This window comes from Grammomys surdaster, unplaced genomic scaffold (assembly GCF_004785775.1).
Source record: "Grammomys surdaster isolate TR1022 unplaced genomic scaffold, NIH_TR_1.0 135, whole genome shotgun sequence".
NCBI lineage: Eukaryota > Metazoa > Chordata > Mammalia > Rodentia > Muridae > Grammomys > Grammomys surdaster.
The window spans coordinates 5,151,985-5,166,047 of record NW_021604593.1 but is presented as its reverse complement, the minus strand read 5'-3'; the positions used below and the strand labels follow the sequence as shown (position 1 = coordinate 5,166,047).

General features: G+C 47.3%; 1 protein-coding gene across 1 annotated transcript in view; it reads right to left on the bottom strand.

The window, feature by feature from the left end:
• The window catches only part of Myo7b (myosin VIIB), a 78,154-nt gene that overhangs the window by 35,211 nt on the left and 28,880 nt on the right, over positions 1-14,063 (bottom strand). The window contains exons 8-15 of the mRNA XM_028762685.1: positions 12,727-12,840; positions 10,806-10,959; positions 8,366-8,442; positions 7,288-7,407; positions 6,967-7,109; positions 5,620-5,830; positions 5,074-5,209; positions 369-532 (exon numbers count right to left, since the gene is read on the bottom strand). Of these exons, the coding sequence (XP_028618518.1) occupies positions 369-532; positions 5,074-5,209; positions 5,620-5,830; positions 6,967-7,109; positions 7,288-7,407; positions 8,366-8,442; positions 10,806-10,959; positions 12,727-12,840 (1,119 nt within the window). The remainder of the gene's footprint in view (positions 1-368; positions 533-5,073; positions 5,210-5,619; positions 5,831-6,966; positions 7,110-7,287; positions 7,408-8,365; positions 8,443-10,805; positions 10,960-12,726; positions 12,841-14,063) is intronic.

The following is a 14,063-nucleotide window of genomic DNA, read 5'->3' as shown; positions in this document are numbered from 1 at the left end:
GCTGAGCCTGGGGCTCTGTGGCCCATGCCACAGTGAGGGCTGCCACTCAGGACACATGTGCACACTTCCCCTTCATCCTTCCCCATCCCTTCTTCCTTCTTTCTTTTCCTTCTTCACTTCCTTCTCTCCCTCCCCTCCCTTCCCTCCTGTTCATTTCTTCCCTCCTTTCCCCTCTTCTCTATTCTCCTCTTTTTCTACTCCCCCTCCCTCCTTCCCTCTGTATTTCTATCCTTCTCTCCCTCTCATTCCAGCACAAGCTACATGCTGGGGGTGCTGCATACTATGGCCTCCTGGAGAGTAAAGAGTCTCCTTGGTTACATCTGTCTGGCCCTGTGCCTTGGAGTGAGGGTGGCATGTAAGTAGCCCACCTTGAAGATCTGGCTCCCTCCCTTCGCCTGGCAGATGGTGCCGTGCCCCAGCTTTGTCTGTGGTGAGTCCAGATTAAATATCTCCTTCAGGAACTTGTTTTTCGAGGAGTGAATCAGGATGAGGATGTCTGTGCTCAGCACATCTCGATTCTTCTCCAGAAAGCCTGTGGGGACATCAGGGCTACCCTTCAGGCCAGTTCAGCCATGTCCTCCATCCCCCGAGTAAGACAAGATTGCCTAGAGAGATTCCAGAATGTCCCACTGAAGCATACTGTCTATCCTCCACTTGGACAGAGCTTCTGCCTTACCCATCACTAAGTCACTTCTGACCTCTGAACTCTCAGCCCCTGGCATTGCATCCCCACTCAGCACTGTGGTCTCAATGAATACATTACGCTGTTTCTGTGGTCTTGGGCATTCTGATAGGGTTGGAGGTTTTCCAACTGGAAGATCTAGCCTTCACAAATGGGGGAGGCCAGTGTTCTGAACTGAATTGTATCCACCCAAATTTATTTGCTTGGGTCCTTGGTTTCAGTACATATAGTCCATATGGATCTCCTGTGTTTGAAGAGGAGGCTTCATGTGCATGTATATGTACATGCTTGCTTAAGTGCGGTACCCATATGTACCTGCGTATGTGGAGATCAGAGAACACTCCTCAGGTGATGTCCACTTGTTTTTGAAACAGGATCATTCATTAGCCTGGAGTTCACCAAACAGGCTAGGCTGCCATCTTGTTTCTGCCTCCTCAGTGCTGGGGTTACAGGGGGCAGGCATACTATGCCCAGCTTTTCTTTTTTTTTTTCTTAAATACAATTTCTGAGGATTGACTTCAGTCATCATGTTTGTATAGAAATCACTTTATTAACTGAGCTACCACCTCAGCCTGAGAGGGGGCCTTTAATGATTAACATAAAATGTAGTCCTGATGGTAGGCTTTGACCCAGTATGGCCAGTGTCATTTAAAAAATATATTGGTACATAGACACACTGAGAGAGAACTGTGTGAGGTCACAAGGACAGATTACCTGTGAGTCATGAGCACATGAGGTCATGGGGACAACAGAGTATCCCAAATGAAAACAATACCCTTTAGCATTTTTGTTTGTTGATTTATGGTTGGTTTTGTTGTTTGTTTGTTTTTTGTTTTGTTTTGTTTTTTGAGACCAGGCCTCATATAGCTTCTGCATTGCTTCGTAGCTGAGGATGATCTTGAATATCTAACCCCCTGCTTCCACCTCCTGACTGCCAGGATTACAGGCATGTACCACTGTGCCTAGTTTACTAGTGCTGGACTAATCTAGTGATCAAATGCCAGGGCTTCACGTGTTCAAGGCAAACAATCTGAGCTAAATACCAAAGCCTGTTTCTAAAAATGTGCATGTGTGCATGCATGTGTGTGTGTGTGCATGCATGTGTGTGAGTGTGTGCACTCGTATGAGAGTGTAGGCATGAGCATGTCATAGTGCCTGTGTGGCAGTCAGAGGACAGCCCTCTGTCTTACTTGAGGCTGGATCTTTTGTTATTCTGCACTATGTACACCAGGCTAGTTGGTCCTTGAGCATCCAATGATTCCCCTGTCTGTTTCCTATTTCACCGCAGCAGTGCTGAGACTGTGGATGTAAGATGTGTCTGGTTTTCATGGATTCTGGGTATTCTAAACTAGATCCTCATGCTCGGAGAAAGAAGTTTCCTAAATCTTAGCATCCTTTTAAGTTTCATATCACTTACGGAAGCAAGCAAGAAAACAGAGAAACTAACAAAATCTCACTCTTGAACACATAGGGGTATTTGGGATGGGTTAAGTGTCCTATTTGGGTTCTGGGACTATGGTTGCTAATATTGGTTATTAAGTTGACTACATCTGGAATCAACTAAAATCCAAGCAGCTAGTCATGCCTGTGGGGAATTTTGCTTAATAGGATCATTTGAAGTGGAAAGACCCGCCCTAAATCTGGATCATTTGGGGTCAGAAGACCCACCCTATCCTGACCACACCTTCTGGCGGCAGCCTATATAAAAGGACATGGCAGAAGGAAGCTTTTGCTTTTGCCTGCTTGCCCTCACTCTATGTGGTAAGCTCGTCAGTCCTGCTCCTGAGACTCCTTTGCTGGGATTAGAATCTACTTCTTCAGGATTCCAACATAGACCAAAGACCAACTGAGACATCCAGCCTCATGGACTGAACGACTACCAGACTCCTGGCCTTCGTGTTGGGAGACAGGTATTATTGGAGAAGCTGAACCACAGTCTGTAAACTTCTCTAATAAGTGTCCCTTTAATACGGGTTAATTCTGTTCTTCTAGAGAACCCTGGCTAATGCAGAAACACTCCTTTTCTCACAAGCTTAAAGCCAGGATGTGGCAGGGACTGTGAAGGAGTCACACCATCTTCCTAGTTTTCCAACAGAACTCTCCCACCTCCCAGCACCCTGAGTCCTCTGGGTAAGCTTCCAGCCTTTCTGCCCCTTTGTCACTCTAAGGAAACCATGTGAAGATTGTCCTTAGATTTGTGTCTCTACTTAAAGACTTCACACAACTACGGCTGATACCTCCTTACCATGTTTTTCTGACCACAAGAGCACAGTGGCCACCTTCCCATTCTTCTAAGCAAAACAGACTGACACCTTAGACCTTTGTTTCTCTGCTCAAAACCATGTATATCCTGACTGCAATGTAAAGTTAGTTCATGGATCTAAAATCTAAGAGTAAAATCTAGACCTATGGTAAGAATATGTAGGAGAGGAGCTGGGGATGTGGCTCAGGTGGTAGAGTGCTTGTCTCGCATGCATGATCCCTGGGTTCAGTTCCCAGCACCACATAAAATGGGCATGGTGGCACAAATATCAGCCCTTGGGAGATGGAGGCAGGAGGATCAGGTGTTCAAAGCAGGAAAACAAAACAATGAGCAACAATGAAAGAACATGTAGGAGAAAGCCAGGAGTTCTTTGACTCATGACTGTAATCCTAGCTCTCAGAAGCAGGGGTATTAGAGGCTAGCCTAAACTACATAGCAAATTCCTTGGCAGGAACTACATAGGGAAACCTTGTCTCAAAACAAAAACAATGAAAAGAAAACCTTCATGACACTAGACCTGACAGTGGACTTTAGCTAGAAGCAAGGCTTCTTCAAAGTAAAACCTTTGGTACAGTTAAGAAAGTGATATGAGCCAGGTGGTAGTGGCATACTGGAGGCAGAGGCAGACAGATCTCTGTGAGTTTAAGGCCAGCCTGGTCTACAGAGTGAGTTCAGGACTGCCAGGGCTACACAGAGAAACCCTGTGGGGAAAAAAAAGAGAGAGAGAAAAAAGAAAAAGAAAAAAGAAAAAAGGAAAAAAAAGGAAGGAAGTGAAATGAAGCCAGGTATGGTAGTCCACATGTGTAATGTATAGTGGGCCATGCGTGTGATGTATGGTGGGCCACACGTGTGATGCCAGATACTTTGGATGTGAAGGATGAACTATGCATGATGCCTCTATCTAACAAATAACACAACAACAGGAAAGCCAAGGACCCGGGACATAGCTCAGTGGGAGAAAGCACTCGTACTATGTGTCAGGCCCTGAGCTCCACCCATAGCCACCAAAGCAAAAATGAAGACAGGCCCCTCAGCATGAGAAAAGTTTTACAAACTATATATCTGATGAGGTACTTACAGTCAGAGTATAGAAGGTGCTACTATAGGCCAGTGAGACGGCTAAGCAGGAAAAGACACTTGCTGCCAAGTCTGACATGTCTGATGGCCTGAGTTCCATCCCTAGGCCCCACGCTGTGGGAGGAGAGGACAGACTCCTGCAAGTCACTCTCTGATATCACAAGTTTAAGAGGATGTAGAAATGTTGGTATTCTGATACACACCTATTAAGAGTGTGAAATAACACAGCTACTTTGGAAAAGAGTTTGGTGGGTCCCCCAATACTGTACATGACCTAGCTAGATATATTCTGAGCAAACTGAAATCTATGTCCACACAAAGATGGTCACAGCTGCATTACATAAAATAGCCGTAATGTAGAAACAATTCAAATATCCATCACTTGAAGACAGAAACAAAATATAGACTAGTGACACAGAGTATTCTTCTGCAATAAAAAAAAAGAAAGAAAGAAAAAAAGAACGGGAGCTGGGGAGATGACAGGAAAGAGCTTAGTGTGCAAGTGGTGGACTTGGGTTTGATTCCCAGCAACTACATCAGCACAGACCAACCTCAAAAACCTCAGAGTATAGCCGGGAAGTGGTGGTGCATGCCTTTAATCCCAGCACTTGGGAGGCAGGGCCAGGCAGATTTCTGTAAATTTGAGGTCAGCCTGGTCTACAGAGTGAGTTCCAGCACAGCCAGAGCTACACAGAGAAACCTTGTCTTGAAAACAAACAAACAAACAAACAAACAAACCAAGAACCAAAAGCCCCCAAAACAAAAACAAACCAACAAAAAACCTTTGAGTAAAAGAAACCAGCCACAGAGAGCATACATGACATGTGCAATGGTTAGTGTTTCATCATTTGACAGAATCTAGAATCACCTGGTAGACTGGCCAGCCTGTGGGGATTATCTAAACTACATTAACTGAAGCAGAAAGACCCACCCACAGGTGGCACCTCCCCCGGCTGAGCAGCAGTGTGCTTCATCCTCTGCTCCCTGACTTCCTCCGTCCTGTGGTATCCTGAGTTGGCTCCTGGTAGGTCACACACCGAGCTGTGCTCACCTTCTGCCTGGTAGTATACATCGCCCGCAAAGTGTGCGATCCCAAATTGGGTGTCATGGATGCTCCTGGGGCTCAGGAAGGACTTGTTGTTGGCATGGATACTGTTGAGTTTCTGCAGCATGGTGACATCTGTCCCCTGGAAGAACCCAGATGTTCTATGGGCTGAGGTCTCAGAGTCATGAGGAGATCAGGAGGCCAACCCACAGGAGATAAAGCAAGCTAGGCTCAGGACGATTGATGACTCACTATTGGTGAACAGCTAGCTCACACTGGCTGGTGACTTGTGGTAGTAAAGGCTCAGGAATAGACTAGGGGCTACTCATTTGCCAACCCTCCCACTCTACCCACTGGAAAGTTGTCCAGGTCTTTAGCAGTCTGGGAAGCCTTCCTGTAGGAGTTGTACTGAGCAGGAAGGTCTGGTTAATCTGGGCCTTCTTAGGCAGAAGCTTTGACAACCTTCAGCAAGTTATCAAGTTTACTCACCACACCCAGCAACATGGAGTTGCTTGACCTCCGAGGAGAGACTAAGGGTGTGAAGACACTTGCCTGTGGGAAGCGGCTCTCCTCGTCGAGGAGAGAGATGATGCTCATGGGCTTGAGGGCCAGCATGTCTAGGATGGGCTGGTTGTCAGTGTAGTGGATGTAGTTCCAGGTGATGTTTTCAGACAGGTACTCCTCCTGCTCCATGGTGAACACGTGCTTCACGAAGAATTGCTGAAGATGCTCATTGGCCAAGTTGATGCAGAGTTGCTCAAAGCTATAGAATCAACAGCACCGTCATCTCAGGGTACCACTGTGTACCACACAGCTCCAGCAGAGAGCCCTGGAGTCAGGAGGCATCTTTGCCCCAGACATACGCCACATGCACACAAAGCCTCATACATAGGTCCACCTCTAGGCACATGCTTCCTTTCGCTCTGACCCCAGCGGCTCTGGCATCCAGGCTCTGACCCTAAAGGCTATGGAACAGCACTGCCTCCTTCACCTCCCCTCTGGCAACCTGTTGCCTTTCACTCTGCCCTGGATGGCACCTGCCCAGACTTGGCCCTCTGCCCACCTCATTTCCTTCTCCTGCCTTTATCACAGTAAAAGTGTGTCTGGTAGAATGCCCAGCCTGCTTCCAATTGCTCCAGGACACTGGATCTGAGATGTTCTGTCTGAGCTCACTCACTTCTCAACTCAAAGGCCAGAAATGGTTCACAAAACCCCTAGATGAGTCAATGCTACTGATTTCTGTTATCAATTGACCCCATGTGGTAAGTCATCCTAGATTAGGAACAGAGTCGGTGGTTCAAGGGGTAACGTTAGGAAACAAGCCTGACTCTTGGGCGTGACTTTTAGATATGTAGACTTCTTTGGACACTGGGGTGTTAGATGCACTCAGGCTGTATTTACAGAAGGTCCAGACTTGTTTGTAGACATCCCAGCATTGTGTGTTGGGAGTGTAAAGTCCTTGCTCCAAGCCCAATGACCAGGGTAGGGTGAGGCAAGCAGACAGATACTCTCAAGCTTGGTCAGGATCACTGCTCATCTTCGTGTGTGTGTGTGTGTGTGTGTATGTGTGTGCACACGTCCACATAAGCATGTACAGAGATACACTTGTGCGTGTGTGCATGTATGCGGAATCAACCTTAGATATTAGTTCTTGATGTCATCCAGCTTTGACTTTTGAGACTGGGTCTCTTCACCAGTTTATCTAGCATAGCTAGCCACTGGGCCACAGAGATCCTCCTGTTTTTACCTCCCCAGTACCTGTGTTACAAGCATGTGCCACTGTGCCCAGCTCTTCCCATGAGCTCTGAAGAGGACAGCCCGAACTTGCATGGAAAACCTGTTTGTGGATGAGCTTTCATCTACTATCTTCAGGAATAATGTAGGTTGAGCTTTTCATACCTATTGTTCTGGAAGTTTTCAAAGCCGAATATGTCCAGGAGACCGATGGCCCTCCGCACATTTTGGGGATCCTGGGCTTGGGGAGTGAAGATGGCAGCATTGATCTTCTTGACAATCCACAGGAAGAGGCGCCCATAGATGCCCTGGGGAGACACAGAGAGAAGCTTTGGTCTCTAAAGCAGAAGAAGGAGACATTACCTCTCCAAGCTCACCCAGAAAGGCTGCATGCAGATTGGCCACACTGACCTCCAAAGGAATGCTACCCCAAAAGCTGGGACTTGCCCACCCAACTGTGCTCTGCCCTGTTCTGTGGCTTTGTACCTTGACAAAGGCATCTCTCCGGTCTGCAGCTTGTGCGATGTTCAAGGGCCTGGAGACAAACTCTCCGAGGACAGGGATTGTGTGTTTGATCAAACAGTCTCGGAGAGCCTGGTACTGCACCTGGGAAGAACGTGGGCCTGTATCACGCCTGTGCAGTAGAGCCTGGCTTGGGACTCACAGCTGTTCCTAGTCCCTCTCGTGACAACTTAATAGTGGGAAATGCTTTGGACCATAACCAGGCCCATGAGAGTCACAGACATGGTATCCTGAGTGCCTTGTACAATGTTTATGGAAGTTGGTCTGTTGGTGACTCTGAACAGGTTGCTCTCCTGGGCTGGGAAACAGCTAGTGCAGGGAGAGCTCTGAGGCCAAACATTGTTATGCTCTGACTGAGATCCCCCTCTCCCACTGGAGGCTACAAACCAAAAGGAGCAAGGGAAGGTTGGAGGGGGGTGGGCCCTGTCCACTGTGCAGAGAAGTCAAAGCTGGCTCCAGCCAAAGTTTTGGTCCCCCCACTGTAGTTCGAATGTGTGTCCCCTGGTTTCTGTGTTGAACACAGGAGCTCCAAATTTATGTATCAATGATGTTTAGAAGTGGGACTTTAGGACACGATTGGTTTTGTGAGGGTTTCTTCTGCTTTCTGGGACCTTCTATGCTGAACCACAGACTAATTTGGACCAGAGAAAGCACAGCTCATATAGGATAATACAAAATGGATATTCTGATGGGTATGGGGGTTGGAGTACAAGAGGAGACCGCAGGGAGTGGGGGGCTAAATGGGAAGATGCTGAGTATAGAGCCACTGAAAGGCGAGAGAAGGTACGGAAAGAGGAGGAAGACACATGTACTAAAGCACCCTGATCACGGCAATTGTTTTGGTTCACCCTCTCTCCAACCTTGGTGTTTACCCTCAGGGGTCCACAGAATACAGATAGGCTCAGAGCCTGGGAGAGTCTGGGAGACACCACGTGTGGGGAACTGGACAGGGCTATGAGAACCAGGTTTGGGGCTCTGTCAGCCTAAGCCCTCAAGATCTTAGCCATGAGATTCCGAACTAGCAAAGACAAGGATCCAATACCTCTAGCAAATTCATAGCCAAGGGGAAGGCTGGAGTTTCCATCACATCAGAGGAATCCAGGTTCTCAAAGACTGCAGCTGGGGAGAGAAACAGTAGGCTTGAGAGAGATATCTGATGTGATGGACAGAGGGCCCAGGAAAGTTGGGGTTCTTGGCAGTCAGTCCTGTGTCTGCCCGTTTGCAAATACTGTGCTCAGGTGAGTACAGGGACTTTCTCCAAGAGAGTGAATCACCCCACTGACCAGCAGTCAGTATCAACTTAGCTGAATCACTGAAACAGGGCCTGGTCCCCTAGATCTGGCTAGGTCAGGGACTATGGGGCTAAGTGGCAGGGAGACTGAGTTTAGACACTGAGCAGATACTGCACTTGTGAGCCTGACTGGGGTCTGTTCTGAGGAAAGAGAGATCACAGCCTGCTTTGTCTCACTATGCTGTCTTTAGTAGCACAGACATCGGTGTATTTATGTAGGCAGATGCTGTATTAATGGAGCACCAGCTGAGGGCCGCACCAGCTGAGGGCCGCAGTCTGCTGACTACATCTCTACTTGCAGTTCCACCTCTGTGAGTCACTGTCCACCTCAGGGATGGCTAACGGGGACAGAAGGCATTTTTGTCTTAGCAGTAAAAGCTGTGAGAACTAAGGATGGACACACACACACACACACACAGATGCACACACAAGGTTTCATGAAAACCATTTCTCTGCTTTCTCATTATCTTTTTAATTGCCTTCATTATGCCCCTATATGGCACGTGGGAGGTGTTTGTGTGTATATATATGTGCCTGTGTGTGCACATGTATATGACCAGAGGTCAACAGGTGGCTTCCTTGATCACTACCTTATATTTTGTGTTTATCTGTATGCACATGTGTGTAGTGTACATGCATGTGTATATGTAATACACAGTGAACATGCATGAGTGTGTGGGTGTGGGTGAATTTATACATGCGTGCATATAAGTATGAAGGCCAGACATTGAGTGAGTATCTCTCACTGAGACCTCTAGGGCCTGCCTGTCATGGCCATCACCTCTCTATCACTGGGGTTACAAACACACAAACTCCACCTTACTCTTTGAGACCTCTCTCACTGAACCTAGGGCTCACTCAATGTGGTTAGACTGACTGGCTGGTGAGCCTGGAGGATCCCCCTGTCTCTACCTCCTCAGCACTGAGATTAACGTATACACTGCTGTACCTGGCCATTTATGTGGGTTCAGAGACTCAGATTCAATCCCCCAGGCTTGTGTGGCAAACATTTTACCTGCTGAGCCATCTCTCCAGCCCTCTGGCCATGTCTAAGTTCCATGTTGGCAAGATCTCTGTCTGGTGAGCTGAGCCTGGCACATCTAGCCATGATCATGCCACGCTCACTTTTTTTTTCATTGTTCCTATTTGTTTCAGGCTACATGCTTGATTCGTGTTTTAAAAAACATTACAAAAAAAAATGATTACTGACCTAGATTATCTGTATTTTCCTCCAGAGAGAATTGTCAGTAATGGTCGAGTGTCTCAGGATGCCACTGACCAGGACCCTTGAATCTTCATGGCACTTTGATTTCTTACAAATCGATTTGGGAGGTTCACGAGTGGGTTTGTATACTTTGGTTCACCCTGACCTTGAGTGGGTAGCCCTCCGGAGTCCCAGCTAACCATGGAGTGACTAACCCGATTCTTTTCTAACTGTGGTTCTCAACCTTTCTAATGCTGTAATCCCTTACTATTGTGCTGACACCCAAGAATAAAATTATTTCATTGCTACTTTATAACTGTACTTTTCCTACAGTATTGAATCATAATGTAACTATCTGATATACATGTAGTCTTAGGAGATCCCTGTATTTGACTCCCCCAAGGGGGGATCTCAACACATGGGTTGAGAACTAGTGTTTTAAAAATCCCTCTCTCTCTCTCTCTCTCTCTCTCTCTCTCTCTCTCTCTCTCTCTCCCTCTCTCTCTGTGTGTGTGTGTGTGTGTGTGTGTGTGTGTGTGTGTGTGTGTAGGCTGGAGATTAGTGTTGGAGGTCTTCCTTGACCATTCTTCATTTTTTTTTGACTCACTGTCCTGGGGCTCACTGTTTCAGCTAGACTGACCTGTTAGTGAAGTCCTTGCACTACCACTGGGGTTGCAGGCATCCCTGGTTTTTGTGTGGATCCTGGGGATCTGAACTCAGCTCCTTATGCTTGCATGGCAAGCACCTTACTGACAGCTGTCTCCTCAGCCCATCGCCTGGTTCTTTACCTGCAGAGGCCCCATGTTTTCATGTCTTACCCTCAAACCTCTGAGGACTTCGAAATCATAGCCACATTTTTAGGATGTATTTTTCCAACTGAGTTGGACCACATGATCCTTTTGGCGCAAAGACCCAGAGACTTCTTTCTCCTGCTGTCCCCATCCCTCCACTTCTCCTCCCCAGAAGTGTTATCAAGACAAACATTACCCATAAACCCCACATTCCCCAGATGGAGGATGGCTGCCAGCAGCTTGCTGATGTCCCAGTTCTCAGAGTCCGAGAACTGGAGGATCTTCATGGCGGAGCGAACATGTGCGTAGTCCTTGGCGTCACTGAGCCCCTCATAGGATGTGCAGTTCCCCTGTAGGAACAGGACACTTCAATAGAGAGCTACCACACATCTCATCCCACTCCATCCAGGAGCCAGCAAGCCCAAGGTGGCTCAAGAACTTAAAGGTTCCTGAAAAGTCACCGTTTATGCTCTGGGTGGACTCTGAGGGGCAACATCCAAGTATCCAAACTGAGCAAACAAATTAAGGGATTTCCAGAGGCAAACCTACATGGAGATATTCAAGGGAGACTTGTGCCTGTCATTTGATTTCAGATTATTGAAACAACAGACCTCAAGAAACTAGAATGTCCCCAGGAATTTCCTCCTAGGAGAAGAAGGCCTAATGGCAGCCAGAGAGAGGGACTGTCTCCTAAGAAGAGATTTCCCACAGTTCCAACAACTTGTCACACTACCTCTCAAGAGGACTGAAACCAAGACAAGGCTGCTTAGTTATACATAGCTCTTGCCTTCCATTGAAACCTATATTTCCTGTCAGGACCCCAAGTACAGACTGGCCTGGAGGACCTGTGACTTTTTTGTGCCTCTTCCCAGTATAGCCACACTGCATAAATTCCCTTTCTCTGCTTTGTCCATGGTTCCCTGTCTGGTTAATTAGCTCATTGAAGATGGTAGCTGAGACCAGCTTGTTATTGCTGTTCTGACCCTGACAGTTCTGGTGACAACACAGCTAAAGCACACCTGGGCTTTGCTGGCAGCACTGGGTGACCATGAGGGAGTCTCCTCCCTGGGCCACTATTTGTCATCCATCCATCTTGAGCCTGCCTGGCTTGTCTCTAGGGAATACTGTGAGCTCATTTGCATAGGAAGCATTTCTCAAGCCTGACTATATATAAAGACCTGTGCCCCTTGCTACGAGTTATGAACTAATGGCCTGCAATTCTTCACAGCTATTATATGTCTAAGGGGGCAGGTAAGAGGCCAATGACCCTTAACTATTACCAGTGCTAAGACCAAAGAGACCAAGCTAGCCCTACTGGGAGATAGGGATAGGTTCCCCACAGAAAGTTTCTAAGCTGGACCTTCACAGGGCGAAGGGTGGTGAGACACAGTTGGAAGGTGGGCTCTAAGGGCTGCTACAAGGGCTCCAAGGAAGGCCAGATCTTTGAGAAGTATGAAGCTATGTCAAAGGTCTTGAACTTAGAGTGACTAATTGCTGTTAGAGGGTTTGCTCTGTGAGATTGTTGACAGACTAGAAGTCAAAGCTGGTTACAGGGACAACCCTAAAGAAAACTACTGCCACATTCTAGGAAAGGACTGGTGAAGACTTTGAGGTAGTGACCACAGGTAATATAGGAAATTGATTCAGTGGTAGAATATGTCACCCCCTTATGAACTAATGCAAGCCCATATCTACTTGATTCTCACTGTCCTGGAAAGGAGGGATGTGGGGGAACAAGACTCATGTTTTGAGAGCTTAGAGTCTGGGTAAACCTACAAGGATGGATGGAAGAGTCTGTGGGTAACCATCTGTCACCCGTTGTGCTGGAGACTCTTGTAGGCCTGGACAGATTCAGAAGAAGATGGTGTACGTGGAAAAGGACCAGAGCCTTAGCTTGGGGCTCCAGGAGTACAAGGAGTAGAAGAGAAATAGGAAACATGTCATAAAGTTGGTCATAAAATTATTTCTAAACAGAAGGAAAGGGGACCTAGCACTCACTCAGGGCCCAGCTAGAGAAGTATCCCAGTGGCCAAGACTGAGGTTCGAAATGTGCTAGCCCTTCCTTTCCTCCCTTTGTTTCGAAAGAACACATTGGGAAGAGGAATAGGGGAGCTCACCATGGTCAGGTAATGGTACTCAGAGGGCATGCCGAGACCCAGCATTTTCTTCTCTTCCAGGCTCATCCCCATCAGCATGCAGTAGAAAATGTGGTAGTTCCTTTCCTCTGCAGCCTGGGAGAAAAGATATGCAAAGAGACATGTGAGCAAGACCCTTACAACTTCAGCTTCAGCTTGAAGAATTCCCAGCCCGTGTGGCTATGGCATTTCCCCAGGGACCAGCCCGTACCCTTAGGTCACCTGTGTTCCAAGAAGCAAAGGATTCTGGGTACTATGAATCAAGAGCCTAAGGATGACCTTAGGTTCATCTTGACCTCACTTCCTAGCCCAGAAAGCCATACAGAGCTCTGCAGCTCATTGTCCCAAGGAATTTATAGTCACTCAGTGACCATCTAGAGAGCCAATGGCCATGGGTTTGTGCAGACGTGGGGTTTGGAAATACTATTTATAACCACATCCTCACTGTGAAAATTCAGACTGTTGTCGGCATGTGTTATCATAAGGTAAGCTTTCTTTCCACCCTGTCTCTCTACTGCCTCAAAATCTCTGCTTCCTGCTCCACAGAAGCCCTTCAGGGTTTGTGTTACTTCTAGACCTTAAATTCACTTATATAACATATCTATAGTTACAGTTTGGGTTGTGAACGTGTCCTTGTGTGTGCAGGTATGCATGTACAAACACGAATGTGGAGGACATAGGACAATCTTGGATGTGGTTCTTGGGAATCTACCTTGCTTTTTGAGACAGGGTCTTTCACTGGCCTAGAACCAGAAAAGTAGGCTAGGCTGACTGGCCAGCAAACCCCAGGGATCCTCCTGCCTCTGCCTTCCCAGTCCTGGGCCATGGTCCTCAATACTGTTCTCCAGATCCCTCTGCCACAGCCCCCAAAGTACCTCGACTTAGATTTGCTCTAGCCAAACCGCAGAGTTAATTCCAGTGGAGGTGAGGCATAGTAGGCACCAAAGAATGAAAAAAAAAAAGTACATGGATGAACAGAGAATTAGAAGTTCAAAGTTACCTGCAGCTACGTCGCAAGTTAAGAAGAAGAAGAAGGAGGAGGAGGAGGAGGAAGAGGAGGAGGAGGAGGAGGGAGGGGGAGGGGAGGAGGAGGAAGAAAGAAATACATGTTGGGGCTAGGGCTAGGGAGATGGTTCAGGTGGTAAAGTACTTGCCATGCAGGCACAAGAATATGAGTTCAAATCCCCACTATTCCTGTAAAAAGTTGGATATGGTGGTATACATCAGTAATCCTAATAATGCTGGAGTGACAGAAACTGGATCCCTGGGGCTTGCTGGCCAGCTAGTCTTGTTGAATCTTGTTGAGCTCAAGATACAGT